Source organism: Pseudophryne corroboree, chromosome 4, assembly GCF_028390025.1.
Source record: "Pseudophryne corroboree isolate aPseCor3 chromosome 4, aPseCor3.hap2, whole genome shotgun sequence".
NCBI classification, from domain to species: domain Eukaryota; kingdom Metazoa; phylum Chordata; class Amphibia; order Anura; family Myobatrachidae; genus Pseudophryne; species Pseudophryne corroboree.
The window spans coordinates 256,555,568-256,581,352 of record NC_086447.1 but is presented as its reverse complement, the minus strand read 5'-3'; the positions used below and the strand labels follow the sequence as shown (position 1 = coordinate 256,581,352).

The 25,785-nt window shown below is 47.5% G+C and overlaps 1 protein-coding gene across 8 annotated transcripts in view; it reads right to left on the bottom strand.

Moving 5' to 3' along the window:
• The window catches only part of MED12L (mediator complex subunit 12L), a 1,138,385-nt gene that overhangs the window by 98,805 nt on the left and 1,013,795 nt on the right, over window positions 1–25,785 (bottom strand). For 6 of the 8 annotated variants that reach the window (XR_010175887.1, XM_063916058.1, XM_063916057.1 and 3 more), the window contains 3 exons: window positions 23,736–23,819; window positions 6,796–7,016; window positions 1,171–1,324 (listed from right to left, as the gene is read on the bottom strand). Coding sequence is in view for 7 of the 8 variants with exons in the window: in XM_063916058.1 (XP_063772128.1) it covers window positions 1,171–1,324; window positions 6,796–7,016; window positions 23,736–23,819 (459 nt within the window). In the remaining variant the exon portion in view is untranslated. Of the gene's footprint in view, window positions 1–1,170; window positions 1,325–6,795; window positions 7,017–23,721; window positions 23,820–25,785 lie in introns of those variants that run through there. The other 2 variants (XM_063916059.1, XM_063916060.1) reach the window with 2 other exon arrangements.

Genomic DNA, 25,785 nt, shown 5'->3' with positions numbered 1-25,785 from the left:
ACTGTCCCCATATAATGTGTAGGGACATTGTGACTGTTCGATTTATCGTCAGATGGTGTTAGCATGCACTTGCCTATGGAAAGGAGTTCAGGAGTGCTGAGAGATTGCTCCTAGTCCAGTTTTACTGTAAGGGGTACATTTACTAAAGCTTCTAAAAAGGTAAAGAAGTGATGTTGCCCATAGCAACCAACCAGATCCTGTCTATCATTTTCTAGGATGCAACAGAAAAATGATAGACAAAATATGATTGGTTGCTATGGGCAACGTCGCCATTGTCATTTTTAGAAGCTTTGGTAACTTTACCCCTAAGTGTGTACTCAGGGTCTAATTCAGATTTGTACACAAACCCGATGGTGTACATACAAATCTGATGTTTGGGGAACTGACTAACATGCTGTGGTGTTTGGGGATGGCAACTAAGACCGTTCTACAAAACAGGTGCATGCCGCCCCCATTTTGTTGGTGTGCTGAACCAAGGGCCTGTGTTGCCAGACGCGGCAGAGGGGTTCTGATGGCCACAGATGCTGGCAGGAGGCATCCAGTTCCTACAGATGCCTCCTGCAGCATCAGAATATGTGTGGTACGGTATTGCCACGTCCCTGCGGCTGTACAATACCAACCATATCAGGATCAGGCATTGTGTTCGGATAGACGCTCCACATAATCCAGCTGTTGCATAAATGGTGAACATCTACTAATAACTGCTAGATCAATAGGCCAAATACAACAAAGTAGGGGTATTTAAAGGTATTAATCCCTTTAAACACTGGTCACAACATGAAAGACATGGAAACGTATGTGCAGCATAACACATAACCTTTATTACAGTACCTGTTGAACCGTGACTTACTGTACGTTTTTCATTGGACATGTAAAATTTAATTGATTTAATCACTTGTAAAGTTGAAGTATAAGGTATGGAAACAGATGTTGTCCCATAGAAAAACAAGCTGTACTTAGTACTTCCTTCCACACGAAGTGGACAAAAAAATCCACATGAAAAAAGTGTATCAGGTGACATACAGTGTGAACCTAAGCAAGTTCTAGACTTTACATAAAGCACTAATATCTAAAACATATGGAAGCCAACAAAATACTACTGAGGGTGGATGAGCTGATGTTATTGTGCATTCCTAATGTGTTCACAATCTGCCAATTCATCATTTCTACCTGTACAAGTCTCTGCTGATGAATCTGCTGCTGTCTTTGTCTCATTTGTTCCTGATTCAGCTGCACTGTGCTAATGGAGAGAGGAGCTTGAGTGGCTCCTTGTTCCACACCTCCTCCAATCACAGGGCTCTGCTGCAAGGGTGGATGGGCGAATCTGAATGAGAAAAACATGCTGTGTAAATCATGTGATGGTCAGACTTGTCTCCAATAGCTTCCAGCATAATTCCTGTATCAGAGCACATAACATGCCTACAGGGAGTACGGCAAGTCCTTTCCAGAAAAGCTGTCACTCACTCTCTCGACATGCATCAGATACTAATAAGAATGGTGTCCTTTAATTAAATGCATACATCTGTGTTTCTATTTATAGCATGACATTAAAGCATACATGTCAAGCAGTACTGAAATCCATTACAGTAGAGTCTGATGAAGTTTAATTGCACTCTAGTTGTTACACACATTATTGTTACACACATTAATTCAGACAAATTAGCTGTTGTTCAGGGCAGAAGCGCCCAATGGGGGTAATTCAGAGTTGATCGCAGCAGCAAATTTGTTAGCAGTTGGGCAAAACCATGGGGGGGGGTCATTCCGACCCGTTCGCACGCAGCGGTTTATCGCTGCTGTGCAAACGGGTGCGGAATGCGCATGCACGGCTGCCGCAGTGCGCGTGCGTGACGTTGCCCGGCGCCAGGAGTCGCCAGGTTACGCCGCGTCTTGAGAAGAAAGCGGTCGTAGAGCGGACCACAAAGAAGATGGACAGGAATGCGGCAGACCTGGGCGTCTCCACAGCGTTTGCAGATGTTCTCGGGGAGTGGATTGGAAAACGCAGGCGTGTCCAGAACAACGGAGGACGGATGTCTGACGTCAGAGGCAGCTTCAGCATTGCAGGGATCATCACACAGGGTAAGTAGGTATAGTGCTGGTCAAGTTCTGCTTGAATTTTTTTTATCTTAGCAGGGTTGCATAAGCGATCGCAGCCCTGCTAAGCTAAAATACACTCCCCCATAGGCGTGTACTAGTTGATTGCAGCAGCAGCAGCAAAAAGTTGCTGGCTGCGATCAACTCGGAATGACCACCCATGTGCACTGCAGGTGTGGCAGATGTAACATGTGTAGAGAGTTAGATTTGGGTGGGTTATTTTGTTTCTGTGCAGGGTAAATACTGCCTGCTTTATTTTTACACTGCAATTTAGATTTCAGTTTGAACAAACCACACCCAAATTTAACTCTCTCTACACATGTTACATCTGCCCCCCCTGCAGTGCACATGGGGGGGGTCATTCCGAGTTGTTCGCTCGCAAGCTGCTTTTAGCAGCTTTGCACACGCTAAGCCGCCGCCTACTGGGAGTGAATCTTAGCTTATCAAAATTGCAAACGAAAGATTAGCAGAATTGCGAATAGACACTTCTTAGCAGTTTCTGAGTAGCTCCAGACTTACTCGGCATCTGCGATCAGTTCAGTGCTGGTCGTTCCTGGTTTGACGTCACAAACACACCCAGCGTTCGCCCAGACACTCCCCCGTTTCTCCAGCCACTCCCGCGTTTTTCCCAGAAACGGCAGCGTTTTTTCACACACACCCATAAAACGGCCTGTTTCCGCCCAGAAACACCCACTTCCTGTCAATCACACTCCGATCACCAGTACGAAGAAAAAACCTTGTAATGCCGTGAGTAAAATTCCTAACTGCATAGCAAATTTACTTGGCGCAGTCGCACTGCGGACATTGCGCATGCGCATTAGCGACTAATCGCTCCGTTGCGAGAAAAAAATACAGAGCGAACAACTCGGAATGACCACCATGGTTTTGCCAAACTGCTAACAAATTTGCTGCTGCGATCAACTCTGAATTAGGCCCAATGTTTTACTTCTGCATATGCATCCCAATGGTCTCCACCAGTGGACACAGATTGGAGCTTTATGGAAATCATTTCTATAGGCATTCCTGGGGGTGTCTCGAGTTCGGGGGAATGTTGTGGGAAGGGGTGGGGGTGCCAGTGTCAGGGTTGCTCAGGAGTGTGATGGTGTGGGCAGTGTACGCTCAGCGGTGCATCTTTGTGCACACCACGGTGGGTTAGAGCTGTGGCTAGTGGGCGTCTCAATAGACAGTCCATCGGCTGCAACATTAGAGCATAATATCACAGTAGCGGCTGTGACTGTTTCTGGATCACGCCCACAGAGCTCATGTGACCATTCAGAAACAGTTTACGGAATGCCTCCAGTTTGATGATATCTCAGGGTATCGCTCAGGAGTACACTGAGCATGCTCCCACCACTACATGGACTGTTAACCCTCTCATTAATACTCATAAATGTAATTTACTGCCCAGAAGATGGCTAACAGTATGTACAGTACTCATGTAAAAAGGTAAGCAGAGAAGAAACATACTTGCCTACTTTTGAAAAAGCATTTCAGGGAGATTGTGATAGTAACACCTATCAGCGTGGGCGTGTACCGCTACATCTGAGAGGCGTGTCATAAAAATGACTGACATCCAAATGTAAATGAGCCCAAAGTTTGTAAGATCTACTTGTTGAAGAAAACACACTGATATTTTTCAGGAATTGTTTGTGTATTGTGTTTTACAAGAGGTTACATATACAATAAGTGGCCACGAAAAACCTTATTTAAAATGCATATAGCCATAGGGATCATTGTGCCTTATAACAATGCAGGGAAATGGCATTGATGAACTCCTTCGAATGTATGTATCTCTGATTTTTTTTTTTTTACCCCAAGAATGTAAAGTAAACAGTGCACGTTATGTACGCTGATGCCACTCCCCCACCCCCCATGTATGACTGTTATGTGCCCCTGTCTATATCAGCGCTGCTGTCTACAAGATATGCAGGGCAATGTATGAACGGGCAGTTGCACTGACCTTTCCAAAACCTGCAACTATCGAGTTTGACAGCTGCAGGTGTTGTTGCTCTATGTCCAGAGCAGTGGCGTCAGAAGGTGGGAGCGGGGGGTGCGGCCCGCACCCAGGTGTCACCCACGGAAGGGGTGACACCAAGTGCTGGCTCTTCTGCAGTGACAGGAGCCGAGTGCTGCAGTGTGATAATCCTCTGCAGCACTCGGCTCCTGTCACAGAAAAGGAGCCGCCACTGCACGCCGCCTAGTCTCCGGGTGCAGCCAGCATTTCCGAGGAAGCTGGATACACCCCCCGGAGTGAAGAAGAGGAGACCCGCGAGGCCACGCCCCATTAATTTAGGCCACACCCCCTTCCCGGCCGCCCGCGGCTCCGGCGGGGTGAGTGTGGGAAGAGGGGGGTGTTGTAATGCAGAGTGCGCACCGGGTGTACCCACACCTGGTGACGCCTCTGGTCCAGAGCAGGGGCAGCTCTGTCCCTCATTGTGGCGGCTGCTGGCTCCGGACCGCACGTAATTCTCGCGATGCTAGCGAGATCACGCGCATGCCCAGTGAGCAGGCTGGGAGCAAGACACAGTGCATTTGACATTAAGCTGATGCGCAGTGTGCTTCGGCAGACAAGGGGCCAAATGTAAAAGAGTGAGAGTTTCAAAAAGTGAGAGATTTGGTAAGGGTTTGCAGTTTTTTTTTAAAGTGGCAATCATTTACACAGCAAGATCAACCTGGTTTTGCAGTGTAAATGATTGCCGCTTTAAAAAACCTGAAAAACCTTACCAAATCTCTCACTTTCTGAAACTCTCACTCTATTACATTTGGCCCTAGATGTTAATACATCTTGTCAATGCAGCATCCTGCTTCACCTTGGTAATGAGACGAGGCAGGAAGTGATATCTTCTGTTGGCCCTGCAGCAGTGCCGACTAGGAGCGCACAATCATGCGTACACTCTGCACGATATAGACAATTTGTTATCATGACATGGTAAATCATTCAGACACTGGGGATCATTCCGAGTTGTTCGCTCTGTAAATTTCTTCGCATCGCAGCGATTTTCCGCTTAGTGCGCATGCGCAATGTTCGCACTGCGACTGCGCCAAGTAAATTTGCTATGCAGTTAGGAATTTTACTCACGTTTTTTTCATCGTTCTGGTGATCGGAGTGTGATTGACAGGAAGTGGGTGTTTATGGGCGGAAACAGGCCGTTTTATGGGAGTGTGTGAAAAAACGCTACCGTTTCTGGGAAAAACGCGGGAGTGGCTGGAGAAACGGAGGAGTGTCTGGGCGAACGCTGGGTGTGTTTGTGACGTCAAACCAGGAACGACAAGCACTGAACTGATCGCAGATGCCGAGTAAGTTTGAAGCTACTCAGAAACTGCTAAGAGGTGTGTAATCGCAATTTTGAGAATCTTTTGTTCGCAATTTTAAGAAGCTAAGATTCACTCCCAGTAGGCGGCGGCTTAGCGTGTGCAAAGCTGCTAAAAGCAGCTTGCGAGCGAACAACTCGGAATGACCCCCGCTGTGCAGCTGTGTACCCGGCTTTACTTTCCTGGCCTGCTTTCCAGGAGATCATGGGAGGGGTAGGTCTAGGTGGGAGGGACATTACATTGCAGAGGTGGGTCAATGATGGCGCGATTCTTAGTGACTCATGTCTGCACATTTTTAATAACACTGTCTTAATATTTTTTTAAATATTTGAATCTAAGAAGATATTTAAAAACAATTATCCATTAATTAGTACTTTTCTTGTGGTGCACCATACCTCCCAATTTGTGAAAGGGGGAGTGGCCACATCATTAAGTGTGTGTTATTAAACCATGGAAGCACCCCTAGCTCATCTGAAGCAATATAGGGGGTAATTCAGATCTGATCGCTGCTGTGCCTTTTCGCACAGCGGGTGATCAGATCTGAACTGCGCACGCACCGCAATGCGTAGGCGCAACGGACCACAGCAGCGTTGATCGCCGATCAGCGACGGGATGGTGCGAAAATTGCAAACGCACGTCTGATCGCAAGGAGATTGACAGGAAGAGGCCACTTGTGAGTGGACACTGACAGTTTTGTAGGAGTGTCCGGAAAAACGCTGGAGGGACCTGGCGTTTGGAGGGAGGGTTTCTGACGTCAGCTCCGGGCCAGAGCTGACGTCAGAAACCCTCCCTCCAAACGCCAGGTCCCTCCAGCGTTTTTCCGGACACTCCTACAAAACAGTCATCGGGCCGATCATCACAGCGGCTAAGTAAGTCGGTCCCTCCAGCATTTTTCCGGACACTCCTACAAAACGGTCATCGGGCCGATCATCACAGCGGCTAAGTAAGTCCTGGGCTGAGCAGAGACTGCACAAACTGATGTTTGGGCAGCTCTGCTATAAATGCGATCGCACACCCGCACACAAACCATACCCTTCCCCTGTAGGCAGTGACTGATCGCAGAGATGCAAAAACATACCCTACCGATCAGGTCTGATTTACCCCCATAGTCACCAATTATGCCCACCTCCAAAAGAATGACTTGCCTTGCTGGACGCACCAGTCACCAATTATACCCACCTTTAAAAGAATGACATGTCTTGTTGGATGCACCAGTGGCCACAATGCATCTAGGCAGAGCATCAGTAGCCGGTCACACCTCCCAGCAACAGTTGGCACAAAAGGATCCACTCTCTGGATTGCGGGAAAGATCCCTTAACTCTGGATTGTGCTGTCTAAAGCAGGAGAGTTGGGACTATTGCTGCACCCTGGTGTAAATGTTCCAGGCCTTACCGTTGATTACTTGCTGTGGGTTGTATGAAGGCAGTTCCCTGCTGCTGTATGTATCCAGTAGGCTGTTGCTGTATCTGTTGCAGCCGTTCGATAAGTGTGGAGCTAGGAGGAGCAGCAGGATTGGCTCGCGTGTTATAACTGAGTGAAACTAGAACACTCCCACCTTGATGTTGCTGAACTGGCACCTGAGTACTGTACATTGTATACCCATGTGGAATAGGCTGAAACAAAACACATAAATTATTGGTAAGCAGTGTTACAAAGTCATCCCATATTAATAGTGCACAAATTATATATCAAATAACTCGCTGTTCATACAAAGGATGAGCATGAGCATTATAACAATAGAACCAATACACAAAGCATACAACGGTAGAGAAGTAAACAGTGCAACAAAGTTCTAAAACTGGATATATAGTTAATGCCAGTATAACATTGATATGTACCGCAGTGATCCCACTGAGCCCTCGAAAAAGAGAGTGGGTCCCAAGGACCCCTCACCTTCAAAAATTGGGGTCCTACCGTACCTTTTCTGGGTCCCATCAGAATGAAGATAAACGCTATTTTTTTTAAGACAGGAGGTTAAAATACAGTAGTTTCAGCGTTGCTATTAAACTGCCATTTAAACACATGGTGGGCAAACACTACTAAAGTGATGCCAAAATTGGGCAGTCACACGAAAGAGTATAGTTGATCTCCCAAAAGCAGCTTATCTTTTTCTTTTGGGAATGTAAAGTTCTGCTATATAAACCTGTGCATTTTTATTTAAATGGCTCTTTATATGCTGCAACACTACTGCATGTTAATCTCTTCTCTTAAAAAAAAAAATTGTTTACTTTAAATCTAATACCCCTTTCACATCGCAAAAATAACGAGTTTTATGGTAAGAACTTACCTTTGTTAAAACGCTTTCTGCGAGGTACACTGGGCTCCACAGGGAAAGACATAGGGGTGTAGAGTAGGATCTTGATCCGAGGCACCAACAGGCTCAAAAGCTTTGACTGTTCCCAGAATGCATAGCGCCGCCTCCTCTATAACCCCGCCTCCCTGCACAGGAGCTCAGTTTTTAGTTAACCAGCCCAATGCAGTAGCAGGAAGAGAGACGACAACGGTTAGTAGCCAAATACACCACACTCTCACGACAGGAGAAGTGTCAGCGGCTAATGCCATACCAACCCAAAGAAGCTAAGTGCGTCAGGGTGGGCGCCATGTGGAGCCCAGGGTACCTCGCAGAAAGAGTTTTAACAAAGGTAAGTTCTTACCATAAAACTTGTTTTCTGCTGCGGGTTACACTGGGCTCCACAAGGAAAGACATAGGGGATGTCCTAAAGCAGTTCCTTATGGGAGGGGACGCACTGTAGCAGGCACAAGAACCCGGCGTCCAAAGGAAGCATCCTGGGAAGCGGCAGTATCGAAGGCATAGAACCTTATGAACGTGTTCACAGAGGACCACGTAGCCGCCTTGCACAATTGTTCAAGGGTCGCACCACGGCGGGCCGCCCAAGAAGGTCCAACAGACCGAGTAGAATGGGCCGTAATGTGAGCAGGAGCTGATAGACCAGCCCTCACATAAGCATGTGAAATCACCATTCTAATCCATCTGGCCAAAGTCTGCTTGTGAGCAGGCCAGCCCCGTTTGTGAAATCCAAACAGCACAAAGAGAGAATCAGATTTCCTAATAGAAGCAGTTCTCTTCACATAGATACGGAGAGCCCGTACCACATCCAAAGACCGCTCTTTGGGAGACAGATCAGGAGAAACAAGTGCCGGAACCACACTCTCCTGGTTAAGGTGGAACGAAGAAACCACCTTAGGTAAATATCCGGGACAAGTCCTAAGAACCGCCCGGTCACGGTGAAATATCAGATATGGGAAACTACAAGACAAGGCACCCAAATCCGACACTCTTCTAGCTGAAGCAATAGCCAGCAGAAACACCACCTTAAGGGAAAGCCACTTAAGATCAGCTGAACCAAGAGGTTCAAACGGAGACTCTTGTAACAAGAATGAATTGTATAGGTTGCTGCGCTGTGAAAGCTGCTCAGGTTGTTGGGGATACAGAATTGAAATTATTTTGGACCGAGCGCTGTGTGTGCTAGTGAGTAGTGTTCTGTGTCAATAAAATTGATAATAATATTGATAATAATTAAAATAAAATAAAAATAAAAATAAAAATAAAATGAAATAAAATGAATAAGGGAAAGAGAGAAGGGGAAGGGGTTAGGAATAAATGCAATGTTTACAGCTCCTCTATGGATATATGGAGCTAGGAGACACTAGCTCAGCAGGGAAGAAAATACAGTCTCTTAAATTGAAACTATCCCTATCTTACCCTGTTTTCCTTCTTAAGTGCAGCCGTGACCGGGAGTTGCTTCCGGTAATTCCAATGTTCTTTGTTGGAGGTATAGACGGGTAAGATGGCTTCTTCTATGTATTTAGTTGTGGCTATGGCTGTTTCCCTGATCTCTCCCCCGCTGGCCGCACTTTAGCCGCTATTCTGCTCGAATCGTCACGACCGGAAGTTTGGATCTTCACTTCCGGTTGTTCGTGTGCTGGTGGCGGTAGCGGTTTTAGCGTCTTTTGTGTCCGCTAAAACCGCTACCGCCGCCAGCACACGAACAACCGGAAGTGAAGATCCAAACTTCCGGTCGTGACGATTCGGGCAGAATAGCGGCTAAAGTGCGGCCAGCGGGGGAGAGATCAGGGAAACAGCCATAGCCACAACTAAATACATAGAAGAAGCCATCTTACCCGTCTATACCTCCAACAAAGAACATTGGAATTACCGGAAGCAACTCCCGGTCACGGCTGCACTTAAGAAGGAAAACAATGTAAGATAGGGATAGTTTCAATTTAAGAGACTGTATTTTCTTCCCTGCTGAGCAAGTGTCTCCTAGCTCCATATATCCATAGAGGAGCTGTAAACATTGCATTTATTCCTAACCCCTTCCCCTTCTCTCTTTCCCTTATTCATTTTATTTTTATATTTATTTTTATTTTTATTTTATTTTAATTATTATCAATATTATTATCAATTTTATTGACACAGAACACTACTCACTAGCACACACAGCGCTCGGTCCAAAATAATCTCAATTCGGAGACTCTTGTAACGCCTCTAAAACCACCGACAAGTCCCAAGGAGCCACAGGCGGACATAGGGATGTTGGATACTCAACACACCTGGGTAAAGGTATGCACATTAGGTAAGGTCGCAATCTTTCTCTGAAACCACACCGACAAGGCAGATACTTGAACCTTGAGGGAGGCCAGACGCAGGCCTAAGTCCAGGCCCTGCTGAAGAAAGGCCAACAACTTGGCTATACTAAACTTGGAAGCGTCATAATTGTTAGATGCGCACCAAACAAAGTAAGAATGCCAGACCCTATAGTATAACCGAGCAGAAGCCGGTTTCCAGGCCCGCAACATAGTTTGAATGACCGCCTCAGAAAACCCTTTAGCCCTTAAGACGGAAGCTTCAAGAGCCACGCCGTCAAAGACAGCCGAGCTAGGTCCTGGTAGACACAGGGGCCCTGAACGAGGAGGTCTGGGCGTTGTGGAAGTAGAATTGGAAGCTCTGACGATAGGCCCTGCAGGTCTGAGAACCAGTGCCTTCTAGGCCACGCTGGAGCTATGAGAAGCAGAATTCCTCTTTCTTGCTTAAACTTCCGAATTACCCTGGGCAGGAGTGACACCGGAGGGAACACGTACGGCAGCCGAAACCTCCACGGCACTGCCAGCGCATCCACGAATGCTGCTTGAGGATCCCTTGTCCTTGCTCCGAAGACCGGAACCTTGTGATTGTGTCGAGACGCCATCAGATCCACGTCTGGAAGGCCCATTTTTCCACTAGGAGTTGAAACACTTCTGGATGGAGGCCCCACTCTCCGGCGTGTACGTCCTGATGACTGAGAAAGTCCGCTTCCCAAATTCAGGACTCCCGGAATGAATATTGCCGATATGGGCGGTAGATGGCGTTCCGCCCAATGTAGAATCCATAAGATTTCCTTCATTGCCAAACGGCTTCGAGTGCCGCCTTGATGGTTTATGTAAGCCACTGTGGTGGCGTTGTCCGACTGTACTTGAACAGGACGGTTCTGAATTAAATGCTGGGCCAGGGTCAACGCAATGAAGACCGCCTGCAATTCCAAAATGTTGATCGAGAAGAGAGATTCCTCCTTGGTCCACCGACCCTGCAGGGAGTGTTGCTCCATCACCGCTCCCCAACATCTGAGACTGGCATCTGTCGTCAACAGGACCCAGTCGGATATCCAGAAGGGACGGCCCCTGCACAATCGTTGGTCCTGGAGCCACCGGTGCAGCAACAGACGGATCTCCGGAGTCAATGAGATCATATGAGACCTGATCCGGTGAGGTAGGCCATCCCACTTGGCTAGAATTAGCCTCTGGAGGGGGCGAGAATGGAATTGAGCATACTCCACCATGTCGAATGCTGACACCATGAGGCCCAGCACCTGCATCGCCGAATGTATCGACACTTGCGGACGAGAAAGGAAGCAATGAATCCTGTCCTGAAGCTTCAGGACTTTCTCCTGAGACAAGAACAACTGCTGGTTGTGAGTGTCCAATAGCGCTCCCAGGTGCACCATGCTCTGAGCAGGGATCAGGGAGGATCTCTTCCAGTTGATGAGACACTTGTGGGCTTGTAGAAACCGGACAGTCATATCCAGATGACGTAGGAGAAGTTCTGGGGAATTTGCCAGGATTAACAAGTCGTCCAGATATCCTGACCCCTTGACGGCGGAGTACCACCGTCATCGCCGCCATAACTTTGGTGAAGACTCGCGGAGCTGTAGTTAAACCAAAAGGTAACGCCCGAAACTGGTAATGGAGGTTGCCAATCGCAAAACCTCAGGTATTGCTGATGTGACACTGCTATAGGAATATGCAGGTAAGCATCCTGTATGTCCAGGGAGACCATGTAGTCTCCAGGTTCCAAGGCCAGAACTATAGAGTGAAGGGTTTCCATACGGAACTTGAAAACTTTCACAAACCTGTTCAATGCCTTGAGATTGAAAATGGGCCGGGAGGACCCATTCGGTTTCGGGACCAGAAACAGCGGAGAATAGTACCCCCGGCCCCTCTGAGCAAGAGGCACCTGTACGACGACTCCTGTATCCAGGAGGGTCTGTACCACCGAATGTAGAGTGTTTGCCTTTGTCTGGTCCAACGGGACGTCTGTCCAGCAAAATCGATTAGGGGGTCGGTTCTTGAAGGCTATGGCGTAACCTCATGTGACGACTTCCCGTACCCAGGCATCTGAAGTGGTCTTCAACCATTCCTGGGTATACCCTAGAACCCGGCCCCCCACCCTGGGATCCCCCAGGGGGAGGCCCGCCCCATCATGCGGCAGGCTTATCGGTCTTGGCAGCTGGCTGACGGGCAGCCCAGGCTCTCTTGGGCTTCGGCTTACCAGGTTTGGAAGTGTGGGCCTGCTTGTTGTACGCCTGACCCTTTGCTTTACCTGAAGGACGAAAGGGGCGAAAGGACGTACCTTTAGCCTTCGACACAGAAGGAGCAGTACTTGGCAGACAGGCAGTTTTGGCAGTAGCCAAGTCAGCCACTATCTTATTTAAGTCCTCCCCAAACAGAATTTCTCCCTTTAAAGGGAGTACCTCCAGGGTTTTTCTAGAATACAGATCCACAGACCAGGATCTCAGCCACAATATCTGGCGAGCCAGGACTGATGTAGTAGAGGCCTTGGCTGCTAGGATACCAGCATCAGAAGCCGCCTCTTTAATATAGTGAGAAGCTGTGACAATATATGACAAGCATTGTCTAGCATGGTCAGAAGAGATTTCAGCTTCTAACTCTAGGGCCCATGCTTCAATAGCCTCTGCAGCCCATGTAGCTGCAATAGTGGGCCTTTATGCAGCACCCGTGAGGGTGTAAATCGCTTTCAGACAACCCTCCACACGTTTATCCGTAGGCTCTTCTAGAGACGTGACGGTAGTGACAGGTAGAGCTGAGGAAACCACGATCCTAGCCACATGTGAGTCCACTGGAGGAGGCGTTTCCCAATTTTTAGACAGCTCTGGCGCGAGGGGATAGCGAGCCAGCATCTTCTTTTGAGGCACAAACTTCTTACCCGGGTTTCCCCCTGGGTTCCTAACGTATATCCACTAAGTGGTCAGAGTGAGGTAAAACATGTTTAACCACCTTCTGACGCTTGAACCTATCTGGGTTCTTAGGAGGGTCGGATGGCTCGGGATCATCCGTAATCTGTAAAATTAATTTAATAGCCTCCAAAAGATCAGGAACATCCACATGTGAACTACCCTCCCCATCAGAAGTATCTGTGTCAGAATCTGTGGGGTCAGTGTAAGCGCCATCTTCATCAGACGAGGTGTCAGTGACAGCAGTGGATTGTGAAGAGATAAGAGCTCGCTTAGAGGACCCCTTGGTCTTAGGCGAGCGAGAGTCAGACTTTTTATTAGTCAAGGACTGGTTCAACTTCTTCAATTGAGCAGATAAATTATCCACCCACAGCGGGTTAGCTGCGGGGACCACATACGGTTGCACCGGTATAGGAGGTCCCATAGGGGGTGTTAGTTTAGTAACTAGCGTATGTAGAAGCGTGGAAAAAGTAGCCCATGGTGGGTCATTATGTACCCCCATTGCCACAGTCCCACTGGGGGGCAAGGAGCCCCCAGAACCAGAGCCCACAGCTGCTGTAGTCTCCTCATAGTGATCTGTGGCGTCAGCAACACCGGCAGTGTGTTCAGCCCCAGAACCGTTACCTTCAGAAGCAGACATGATATAACTTGCAGTATCAGGTAACACAGTACAGATGTCAGCAGCACAATACCTCTTGCCCAAACCCCTGCGCAGTGTGGTCAGCACAAGCAGAGATACAGGAGAGATATAGTGACTAAAATCACAGAGAAAAATACGTATTAAAGTATATCTTGTGAAAATCCTATATAAATATAGAACCTGACGCACCAAGCCCCCTCAGGTTATAGAATATAGGGATAGCAAGTTGAGTGAGAGACACGAAATGGACACCACTCAGCAAGCTAATGCACACACATATAGTCACAGTTAAACAATGCAGAGGTTATTACTAACAATACTGCACTGGACTAGCTTATTATATAGCTATGTAGTCAATAGATATAACACTGCACAGTAAGAACTGGATGTATATCACAGGGTACTTGTACCAGAGAACCCTGATTAAATGCACTCTTTCTTAACTAACACTGTCTAATTGACATGTAGAATACTTAAGTGTCATGTAAAGTCACAGCGTTGACAACCAGGCGGCTTTACACAGGAGGATTTGCCCAAGCAGTCCCAGGAACAGTGTAGCTGAGAGAAATGGCGCCCAGACACTGACAGGGAGTAAGGGAGAGACAGATATGCAGCTCCAGGGCGGGAACATATGCTGGAAATGGCGCCCTGGGGCTGGGGGAGGGGCTCCAGGTCTAAGCCTTATCCCCTCTGCTGGCAAAACCACCAGGTACTGTGGGCTACACATAAAAAGGTTTTAAGGGAAAACCTGACCTGCACCCATGCCCTGGTGATCTAGTGGGATCGCCTGTACTGCCACAGTGTCCACCGGCCGCGCCGGATCGCGATAAAGCACGGGTCCCGCGAGCGGGACCCGCTCACCATCTCCCGAAGCGCGGCCACGCGATCCCGGAGAGCCCCCATTGTGTGTGCCTGACTCAGAAGAAAACCAAAGCATCCTGCTGTAGTTACCCGGCAACCAGGGCTCAGGAGTGTACAGCGCCGCTGGGGAGAGATGGAGCTGCAGCAGTGAATGCCACTAGACATGTACACACTGCCACAGCCCTTGAAGTCTTCACTTTTCTTCAAAAAAGCTCTCCTTAGGGCTGCCCAGAGCAGCCCCTCTGTTATGTGCCTGCTATCTGCGGCACCAACTACAAAAATGAGCTCGTGTGCAGGGAAGCGGGGTTATAGAGGAGGCGGCGCTATGCATTCTGGGAACAGTCAAAGCTTTTGAGCCTGTTGGTGCCTCGGATCAAGATCCTACTCTACACCCCTATATCTTTCCTTGTGGAGCCCAGTGTACCCCGCAGCAGAAAACCCGGTATCGGCATGGGTCAGTGTGCGATGTGAAAGGGTCCTTGGAGAATTCCCGGGTCGCCAGACCAGGTAATTTAACCTGGGTAATAAGAAGGGTCATTCCCGGGTTGAATACCGGTTCAGTGGCAGTGTAAAAGGGTTCCCGGATCGATGCGACCTGGGACCCATATACTACATAGGGAGAGGCGGCGCGGAGATGAGCACATCTCCCAGCGCCGCCTCCACCCCGCCCCCGCTGCCTGCTCCGCCCCCCCCTGCTATGGCAATTGACGCAGCATATTGCCGGGTTGGGAAGCCAGCGCTGACGCTCCAATGCCGGATCCCACCCGGGAAGAACACATTTCCAATTCCCTGGTGGGATCCGGCATTGGAGATCTGAAAAGGGTACAAGGGAACAGTAAGCACCATGCACCTTCCCCTCACACACACACCCTGACCACTGAGCTTCCGGGACCCTCCAGCAGCTGGAACATCGAGCGCACGGACCCATCACCCCTCCCAGCCCCTCGCGAGAAAACTGTGCTCGCCCCCTTGCTGGCATCTGGAAACCCCGATCCTGGCACCAATATGCTGATCCCCGGCATCCCATACCCAACACTATAGGGACTATATAGATATCAAATCAAATGAAACTTGTCCGAAGATGGAAAGCACCTTCCTGTTCCTAAATGAATGACGCTTCAGATCTTGTGTTCATACACTAGAAATTCTGAACTTTTTTCTGGCTTTCCATTCATGTAAGGGGATGTAGTTATGTGTCCGGTGGTCAGGAGACCAGCGGTCACAATACCTCCCCCTACATCCAACCCCCTTAGAATCCCGACAGTTGGCGTGCCGACTAACAGGGACTATTCCCACTCGTGGGTGTCCACGACACCCATAGAGTGGGAGTAAAACCTGTGGCAAGCGCAGCTCGCCACCGAGTCCGCAAGGGGCTTGTTGTGCTCACCACCCTCTGCCATCTCAATGGTGAACAGTGGTCTCCTGACCGCCGGTCATGGGTACCCAACTCCATGTAAGAGCAGTAAAGCGGTACATTATATGCCCTCCTGTCTAGCCCATGGGAGCAGAGCATTGTGTGCAATGAGTCTTGCTGAAATAGAACACACCTTGGAAGATGTTGGTATACACCTCATCAAGACTCCAGAAATACACAATTGTTAACCATAAATAACTAATTAATGAATTGTTGTACAAAGTTTTACTTAATAACATGCCGCAACTAACACCAATCTGTAGTAACATTGCCTTTCTCCCACCATCTAGTCCACATGTTACTCCAACAGGCCACATTGTGATGATTTTCAGTCTTCTGCATCAGTAATTATTCTACTTACTATATTTCACCTCCTTCGGATACTGATGCAGCGCTGACAAGTGTGACACATTCCGCTCAGTTCAACCCCTTTCCTCCCCCTGACCACCTGCCCCCTCTCCCTCCCTCCCTCCATGCAGATCAGGTTTCTCAGGTACCCCTGGTCCCACCGCCGCAGGATCCTCATCCTGCCTTTCACTCACCAAGCGCGGCAGCGGCGTCGATGTCTTCCCAGGCGGCGGGACGTAGCTCGCCTCACACTGAGGCCTGCCCTGACATGACAGCCTGCGAAGCGGCACGCACTTACCAACACGGCGGCAATGTCTTCCTTCCTGACGGAGGGAGTTGCAGAAGGACCCTGCAAAGCCTGCACTAACAGCCTCCGAGTCCGTCCGTCTGGATGGTCCGTCTCTCCTCCTCATTCGGTCTCCATGACCGTGAATCTGTGCCGCTTGCCACGTGCCAGGGGCGTATCAGTCCACCCTCCCTGCCGGGGGCATACGTGTACCCACCCTCCCTCAGTCACACACATATACATAAAGCCGCCCGCCACTCACCAGAGGCTCCAACCTCACCTCAGTCTTATTGGCTGGCAAATCTACCTGTCTGCCAGGCCAAGCTTGTCACTCAAACTCTCCGGAGTGGCGGCGCCCCCACACCATGGCGGGGTCTGCGGGGGCAGTAGTTACCCCAGTGTGAGAACCTATGTTTGGGAAGACCAGTAAGCAGATAACTATGTCTGCAGTCATCGTTGACACGAATGAGTTGCATGGGCATACTAGCCATGACTGTAACTAGCCGTGTCCATGTGCAACCCGTGTGGGTGCGTAAGCACCATGCGACTCATTTTAAAGCACCCTAGCCACGGCAAACAACCAGCATTTGCAGCAGCTAGCTACTGTATATGGCTGAAAAAGTTAAGGTTGGTTATGACAGAAAGGTGTGAGGACACACAGTGCGTTGTAGCTTGCTGCGCATGGGGCTATGTAGCTGCTGGCAGATCAGAGTCCCATGCTGACCCATGTTTTCCGCAGAAAGCGCCTACACTTGAGCATCAGAACTGGACCATTGAGCAATAAAATAAGGTGGCCTGGTGGTGAACTGCTGGGTGCTGCTCGCTGAGTTGAGCATTGTTTACCTGGGGAAGAGATGACAGGAGCACGCACTATGGAAAGAAGGCAAGGCGGCGAAAGCAATGTGATGGCTATGTTTTTCTGTGAAACCTTGGAGCGTGCCATTCTTGTGGATGTTACTTTGACACATACCACCTACTGTAATTAAAACATTGTTGCTCACCAAGTACACTCCCTCATGGCAATGGTATTCCCTGATGGCACTTGCCTCAATCAGCAGGATAACAACCTTATTACCAACATGCTGTCCTCCACTTCAAAATCAATGTCACTGAAGTCTACCAAGCCTCCTTGCGTTAGGTATGTGTGACCAGCGGTCAGGAGACCGCCGGTCACAATACCGATGGTGGGCTCCCAGCTGATGGATGGCTGGCAGGGGGGCAAGCGCAACGAAGCCCTTTTGCGGGCTCGCTATTCATGCTCTATGGGTGTCGTGGACACCCACGAGTGGGAATAGTCCCTGTTGGTCAGTATGCCAACCAGCGGAATTTTCAGACGCCGGGATCCCGGCATAGTCATTGTGACTGGCGGTCTCCTGACAACCGGTCAGATAAAAGTTTCCCGCCTCCTCAAACCCGGAGAAATATTAACATTATTAATTTGCAACAGCTATCCACCTCTCTGCAACAACTGCTCCTACCAATTTCTACATTCACCTCTCCTGAGACTGCTGTATCACACCTGAACCAGACTCTAGAAACAGCCCTCAATGAAGTGGCTCCAGCTACCCATCACACTCCATGTAGACTTAGATGTCAACTGTGGATCTTTAAATTAACAAGACACCTACAAAATCCTTATGTAAAGTAGAACATCAGTGCCGTAAATCTTGACTATCTACCACTCTTACCATAATGCTCTGGACACTGCTAAACATACATATTTCCTATCTCTCATCTCTGCTCAAGCGTCTAACCTCAAAAACGTTTTAATACATCTAAATCACTTCTTATTCCACCTTCACTAAACCCATTAGCCACTATCCGTGCACAAGATCTTGCTTCCTATTTTACAAGATTGCTAAACTACAAAATGAAATTATATGCTCTACCAAAGCCAGTGGCTGCTCAGTTTCCTACCTTAGCCCTCTAGTACCTTCTCTTTGATTTGAGCCAGCAAAAGAATCTACACTCATCCCGTCCTATTACTCTACTGCCTTTACTCTTGATCCCATTCCCTCACAAATCAGTAAAGCTCTGTCTTCTGTGCTCATCCCAACCTTAACTAAAATATGTAATCTCTCTCCCTCTAGTGGTGTCTTTCCATCACTGTTCAAGATTGCAGTGATTACTCCTATTCTGCGCAAGAAACAAAAAATCTGTCCCTAACTCTGTCTCAAACTACCATCCCATTTCTCAGCTCCCATGCCCCTCCAAGCTACTTGAAAGACTTGCCTACACTAGCCTCACCTACTTTCTTAACTCACACAACTTATTGGACCCACTTCAGTCAGGCTTCCGTTCCCAACACTCTACAGAGACAGCAATGACTATGGTAGTTAATAATCGGATCATTGCTAAGTCTAAAGGCCATTACTTTTTATTCTTCTAAATCCCTCTATTGCAGGGGTTCTCAAACTCGGTCCTGAGGACCCCACACAGTGCATGTTTTGCAGGTAACCCAGCTGGTGCGCAGGTGTATTAATTACTCACTGACATTTTAAAAGGTCCACAGGTGGAGCTAATTATTTCACTTTTGATTCTGTGAGAAGACCTGCAAAACATGCACCGTGTGGGGTCCTGAGGACCGAGTTTGAGAACCTGTGCTCTATTGCTTTTGACACTGTTGAGCACTTCCTTCTCATACAATCCGTAGGTCTTCAGGACACAGCCTTTTCTTGATTCTCACCCTACCCATCTAATCACTCTTTTAGTGTCCGTTTCTGTGAATCCACCTCTTCTTCTATCAATTGGAGTACCGCAAGGCTCACTCTTAGGTCTTCTGCTTTTCTCAATCTATACAACATCTATTGGCAAACTAATCAGTTCTTTCGGATTCCAGTATCATCTGTACACGGATGATACTCAAATCTATCTATCCTCCCCAGATTTGTCACCATCTGTATTGGTCCGTGTCACTGAATGCCTTTTTGCCATTTCATCTTGGATGTCATCTCGCCAGGGTCGGACTGCCCATCTGGCACTTCTGGCAAATGCCAGAAGGGCCGATGAGCTGGTGGGCCAGTCCTGTCATACAGAGAGCCCGGGAAGGCCATGCACAGCGCGGCCTCCGGCTCTCTGCTCTGGTCACTCCACTGCCCATCTCCATGGGAATGGAGGCATGCCGCGAGTTCACGCACCCTGACTCTTGACACGCCTCCGTCAGTGGTGTCCGCGCGCCCCCTTTTGTAGCGCGCGTGCCCCTGCATGTGCGCACACATGCCTGTCATGTGCACGCTCATGGCATGGTCGACTTCGGCCCCCAGTCCGTCCCTGCATCTCACCACCTCAAACTTAATATTTTCAAAACAGAATTAATTATATTTCTAGTGGCCAATAGTAGTTACCAACCTAATATCTCTATCACTGTTGATAACTCAACAATCAACCCTACCTCGCTGCCTAGGTGTCATCCTTGACTTTGAATTGTCCTTTTTTACCCACATTCAATGGGGGATATTAAATTGTTTGAAAAGTCAGTTGGGTGTCTGTTTTTCCTATCTAATAGACTCCCAACCGACTTTTCAAACAATTGAATATCTCAAATATGTCTCAAAATCATGTTAAATACATCTAAAAAACATATCCAAAATGCAACCATATCTTTGACAAGACACAGCAAAAACGAATCCATGGACTCATTATATACCGCTTTGATTACTGCAATAGTGTCCTTATAGTCTTACCAAAAATAGACTCTCCCCATTACAAAACATTTTGAAAGTAGCTGTGAGGCTAATCTTCCTCACCAACAGCTGATCTGCTCTGTCAGTTTCTCCATTGGGTACCGGTATTCTACAGTATTCAATATAAAATTATTTTACTTACACATAAGGCTATTAACCAAACTGAACCAACATACATCTATTTACTCATCTCAAAATATCTCCTTACCCGACCTCTCTGCCCTACACAAGATCTGAGGGGGTAATTCAGACTGGATTGCTGCAGCGATCGCAGTCTGAATTCCTTTGTGGAGTGCGCTCGTGCACCTCCGGAGCCCAGTGAGATGCTAAAAGCATTTTAGGGCTACGATTGCCTCTGACTGACTGACAGGCAGAGGCGGTTGCAGGGCGGGAGGGGGCGTGCCAATAGCGCGGGCATATCCGGACCATTGCGGAGGCTGGCCGCGGGGGCTGGCCGCAGCGGCTGTGTGAAGTCACACACAGCCGCTGCAACCCAGGATGCAGTGGTTAGCCCCCTGCCAGTGCGCTGGCAGGGAGATACTCAGCGGGTGCAAAAACATTGCCGCTGGGCGATGCTTTTGCACCCTTGCGGGGGGAGTAGGGCCTGACTAGCCCTGTGCTGGAAATGTCAGAGAAACTGATAGTAGATGTGCTAAATTTAGCACATCTACAATCAGATCTGAAATAGGCCCTGAGTCTCTCATCCAAACGCATGAACAATAAGACTCTCCTCTAGTCTCCAAACCTTCAAGCGTTCCCTGAAAACTCACCTCTTCAGACAAGATTATCAGATTACAGACTTTGTCACATAACCTTCATACAACTATATCCCTTCTATACAGTCGGCAAAGAACCTCACATATTTTATCTTCTTCAGTTTCACATCCTCCTGACCCCAAGCCAAAATTTATGTGACCATATCATACAGCCCATTAAGAACCTTTGCAATCTGTCAGGACAATTGATAGGTAGGTAGTACTATCCTTGTGTATCAATGCCTAGCTATTTCCCTATAGATAATAAGCTTGCGAGCAGGGCCTTTCTACCTCTATGTCTATCTGTTATTACCCAGTTTTGTTCTATTACGGTTGTTCCAAATTTAAAGTGCAAAGGAACATGCTGCACTTTATAAGAAACTGTTAATTACAGTAGTAAATAAAATAATAATAATTCGCCCTGCCACACTGCAAAAATTGTTCAGGAATGGTTTGGGGAACATGACAAAGAATTCAAGGTGCTGACTTGGCCTGCAAATTCCCTAGATTTCAAACCGACTTGTGCTGAAAAAACAAAGTTCAAGCCACGGTGGCCCCACCTCTTAGCTTTCGGGACTTAAAGGATCTGCTGCTAACGTCTTGGTGCCAGATACCACAGGACACCTTCAGAGGTCTTGTGGAGTCTGTGCCTTGACGGATCACAACTGTTTTAGCCGCACGAGGGAGACCTACACAATATTATGCAGATAGTTTTAATGTTATGGCTGACAGATGTACGACTGGATGAATAGTAAATGTAAATATATAACTGGATGCGTAGTAGGTGTCAGAATAACATGGTCTGACGACTGGATGTTTAGTAAGTCACCACACGGATGGACAAATACTGTATATTTGGCAATGCTGGGGATTTTGAATGGCACTGATAAATAAGTGGCAGTGGCTCGTACTGGGAGGATGGGTTGTTTGTAATGGGTATGTTTTGTTTTTTTAATTTCCCAAATTGGACGATGACAGAACAAATAAGAAGATGGAAGATTTAATTTCATATTTGGACCATGACAAACCAATAAGAAGGTTCAGAACATTTTATTTAATATTTTTTAAAGTTGTGAAGCAAGGTTTAGGAGTGTGTGTGTGTGTGTGTGTGTGTGTGTGTGTGTGTGTGTGTGTGTGTGTGTGTGTGTGTGTGTGTGTGTGTGTGTGTATGTGTTTCTAGTTGTTTAGGGGAGACTTGGAGAGTGATAAAGTGTAGAGAGATAAACTGAAAAATAATGAGCTCCGTTTTATCAGTCCCCAAGGCTTGGCACATCTCCCTTGACTTTTGGACTAATAGGCTGGGTCTTAGGGACAAAAGTGGTCACTCCAGTACTCCCAATCTTAGTAATTAGTCAAGTCTCACTCTCCACGTGCCGTGAGATCATACAGAGCTTACACTTATTTAAGTACAGGGCTGGTAGTGTCTGGGTTGGGGGGTGGGTAAGATACTGATCTATCATCCTACTCACAGAGACGTGCTAGCCACTCACTGACCATGTTTTTTACTGTAGCAGGTGACACCATGCTTGAGGGTTCCATTATTGTGGAAAACAACCCATCCAGTCTAGTTCTAAAACTAATTTTTCTAATGTGGGGATTAGGAACACCGGGGCATTTCCCGTTTGTATATTCTCCCCATACTTGTGTGGGTTTCCTCCAGATACTCCGGTTTCCTCCCACAATCCAAAAATATACTGGTAGGTTAATTGGATCCCAACAAAATTAACCCTAGCGCAAATGTGTGTGCGTGTACATGTGGTAGGGAATATATATTGTAAGCTCCACTGGGGCAGGGACTCATGTGAATGGCCAAATATTGGCCCTCATTCCGAATTGTTCGCTCGCTAGCCGCTTTTCGCAGCAGTGCACACACTAAGCCGCCGCCCTCTGGGAGTGTATCTTAGCTTAGCAGAATTGCAAACGAAAGATTCGCAAAATTGCGAATAGACATTTCTTAGCAGTTTCTGAGTAGCTCGACACTTACTCTGCCACTGCGATCAGTTCAGTCAGTTTCGTTCCTGGTTTGACGTCACAAACACACCCAGCGTTCACCCAGACACTCCCCCGTTTCTCCAGCCACTCCCGCGTTTTTCCCAGAAACTGCAGCGTTTTTTCACATACACCCATAAAACGTCCAGTTTCCGCCCAGAAACACCCACTTCCTGTCAATCACACTCCGATCACCAGAACAAAGAAAAAACCTCGTAATGCCGTGAGTAAAATACCAAACTTCTTAGCAAATTTACTTGACGCAGCCGCAGTGCGAACATTGCGCATGCGCAGTTAGCGTAAAATCGCACCGATGCGAAGGAAAATAACGAGCAAACAACTCAGAATGAGGGCCATTCCCTGTAAAGTGCTGCAGAATATACTGTATGTGTGCTATATAAATAACTGGTAATAATATAAATAATAACAATAAATAAATCAAGGGTAGATAAATAATAAATCTAGCCATTGACCATTGTGGGAACAACCATTAATGATTTGCCACCGCTGGGCTATGATTTTGCCATCATTGGTAGAGAGAGAATGTTTTTTTGCCATTGATGACACAGAGTCAGCAATGTGTTGTTGTTTTTTTACATTGCCCCAGGACTTAGTTCCACCCCCTCATGCACTGCTAAACCCCACACTCTTGTCCCGCTGTCTGGCTTGTCTCAGAGCACGGAGGTCCATCCTTAAATAAATCTGTAGAGTATGAAGTGTACAGAAACAGGATGTTCAAATTATAGCAAAATAGAACCAATGAGAATCAGAATTTAAGGTAAAAACAAACATCATCTGACACATGACCCATACCTCATGAGAGTTACCTGTGCTTGCTGAATGCCTGTGTAAGGCTGGGAAGGTGGACGTATTTGTTGAGAAAATATAGTAGCCTGTTCTATTGTTTGGCCCTGTATACAAAACATAAAACACGAGATATTAGGTAGATTTTAACTGAACTTCATAGTTGTACAACTACTGAACTTTATGAGGAAGGTTTTTTGGCAAAACATAACTTTAATGTTTCTGTGTGTGTTGGATGGCCTAGGTTACCCTCAGATCCTGATCGCTATGATAAATGGGGTCAGCCCCAGCCATAGCGGGAGCCCTGCTGCTACCACATTGGTGGCTGATTTCTCACAGAGACCAGCCACCAGTGTGCTCCGCTGCTCTCAGGATGAATGGGGAGATTTATCACACAACATTTACTATGTTCCTGTGTTTTAGTTAATCGTGTTTTTCGATGGTGTTTACACTCGTGCTTGGCTGCCGTGTTTGCCGGCCAAACACTCCCGTACATGGAACCTGTACAGATCAGCAAGATCTGTGCAGTGCTTCTCTGTTAAAATGTGTATAAAAAAAAATGTTAAAGAATATAAAAAAATAAATGCGTGGGGTCCCCCCCCCATAAGCTTAACCAGGCTTGGGCTCCTTGATCCGGTTCTTGTTCTAAAAATACAGGGAATAATTCCATGAGGTCCCCCTGTATTTAAAGAACCAGCACTGGGTGCTTGGACTGGTCCTGGTTCTAAAAATACGGGAGTGGGGAGACGCAGGGGTCCCCCATCATACTCAGCCAGCTTCCTACAACTGCATACCCATTCCAGCCCTAGCCTCGGCCTTTTTGTTGGACATAGGCCCTCATTCCGAGTTGATCGCTCGCTAGCTGCTTTTTGCAGCAGTACAAACGCTAAGCCGCCGCCCCCTGGGAGTGTATCTTAGCTTAGCAGAAGTGCGAACAAAAGGATCGCAGAACGGCATCAACATTTTTTCAAGCAGTTTCTGAGTAGCTGCAGACCTACTCCTACCTTGCGATCACTTCAGACTATTTAGTTCCTGTTTTGACGTCATAAACACGCCCTGCGTTCGGCCAGCCACTCCCCCGTTTCCCCAGGCACGCCTGCGTTTGTATCTGACACGCCTGCGTTTTTCAGCACACTCCCTGAAAACGGCCAGTTACCTCCCAGAAACGCCCCATTCCTGTTAATCACTCACCGATCAGCAGTGTGACTGAAAAGCGTCGCTCGACCTTGTGTGAAACTGCATCGGCTTTTGTGAAAGTACGTTGCGTGTGCGCAGTGCGCACCTTACGCATGCGCAGAAGTGCCGCTTTTTTGCCTGATTGCTGCGCTGCAAATAACGGCAGCTAGCGATCAACTCAGAATGAGGGCCATAGTTTCAAGTGACGTTTAAGGTGGAAAAAACTATTGCTAAAATATGCGCACGTTCAATGAGCAAAACCACAATTTGAGAGAACCACAAGTACCAGCATGCAGGGCATTAAAGGGCCAGCTGGTACCTGAAAGAGCCCTGGGCTCTTTTTTTACACATTTTAACAGAGAAGCGCGCACGCCGCGCAGTGAATGGATCTCACTGATATGAGGGACGTCTATTTGAAAAGTGCATTTTGATCCGAGTTTTATCAATTCAGTGTGTGTTTGCAGAAATGATTCTAGGTAAATTCCTCTGTTTCAGTGTTGTCTATGGAAAGTACATCCAAGTTTGGCCGATGGTGTATTTAATCGTATGTCTATTCCACCTGTACTTTGTACTTCTATTTGAACAAACATTCCCGTGTTTGTTCTTTAGTAAACTTCCGTGTTTTAAAAAATGCCCTAACACTCCCGTGTTTACCAACTTGGGCAAACACAGAGCTTAGAAAATTTACCCCGTATAGTGTAGTGTCAAATCACTTCTAAAACACTGTTGCATCAGTTTTAGACATTTTCTATAAATTTGTGTTTTCACGGTTTACGACCAACAGTATGTAGTCATCATTATAAGATTTACACTTTCACTAGGGTCAGAGCACATATAACTCAGGTCCCTTCAGGAGGATGAGTTTGAGACTTTTTTTGGTGACCATTTTAGCTGCAT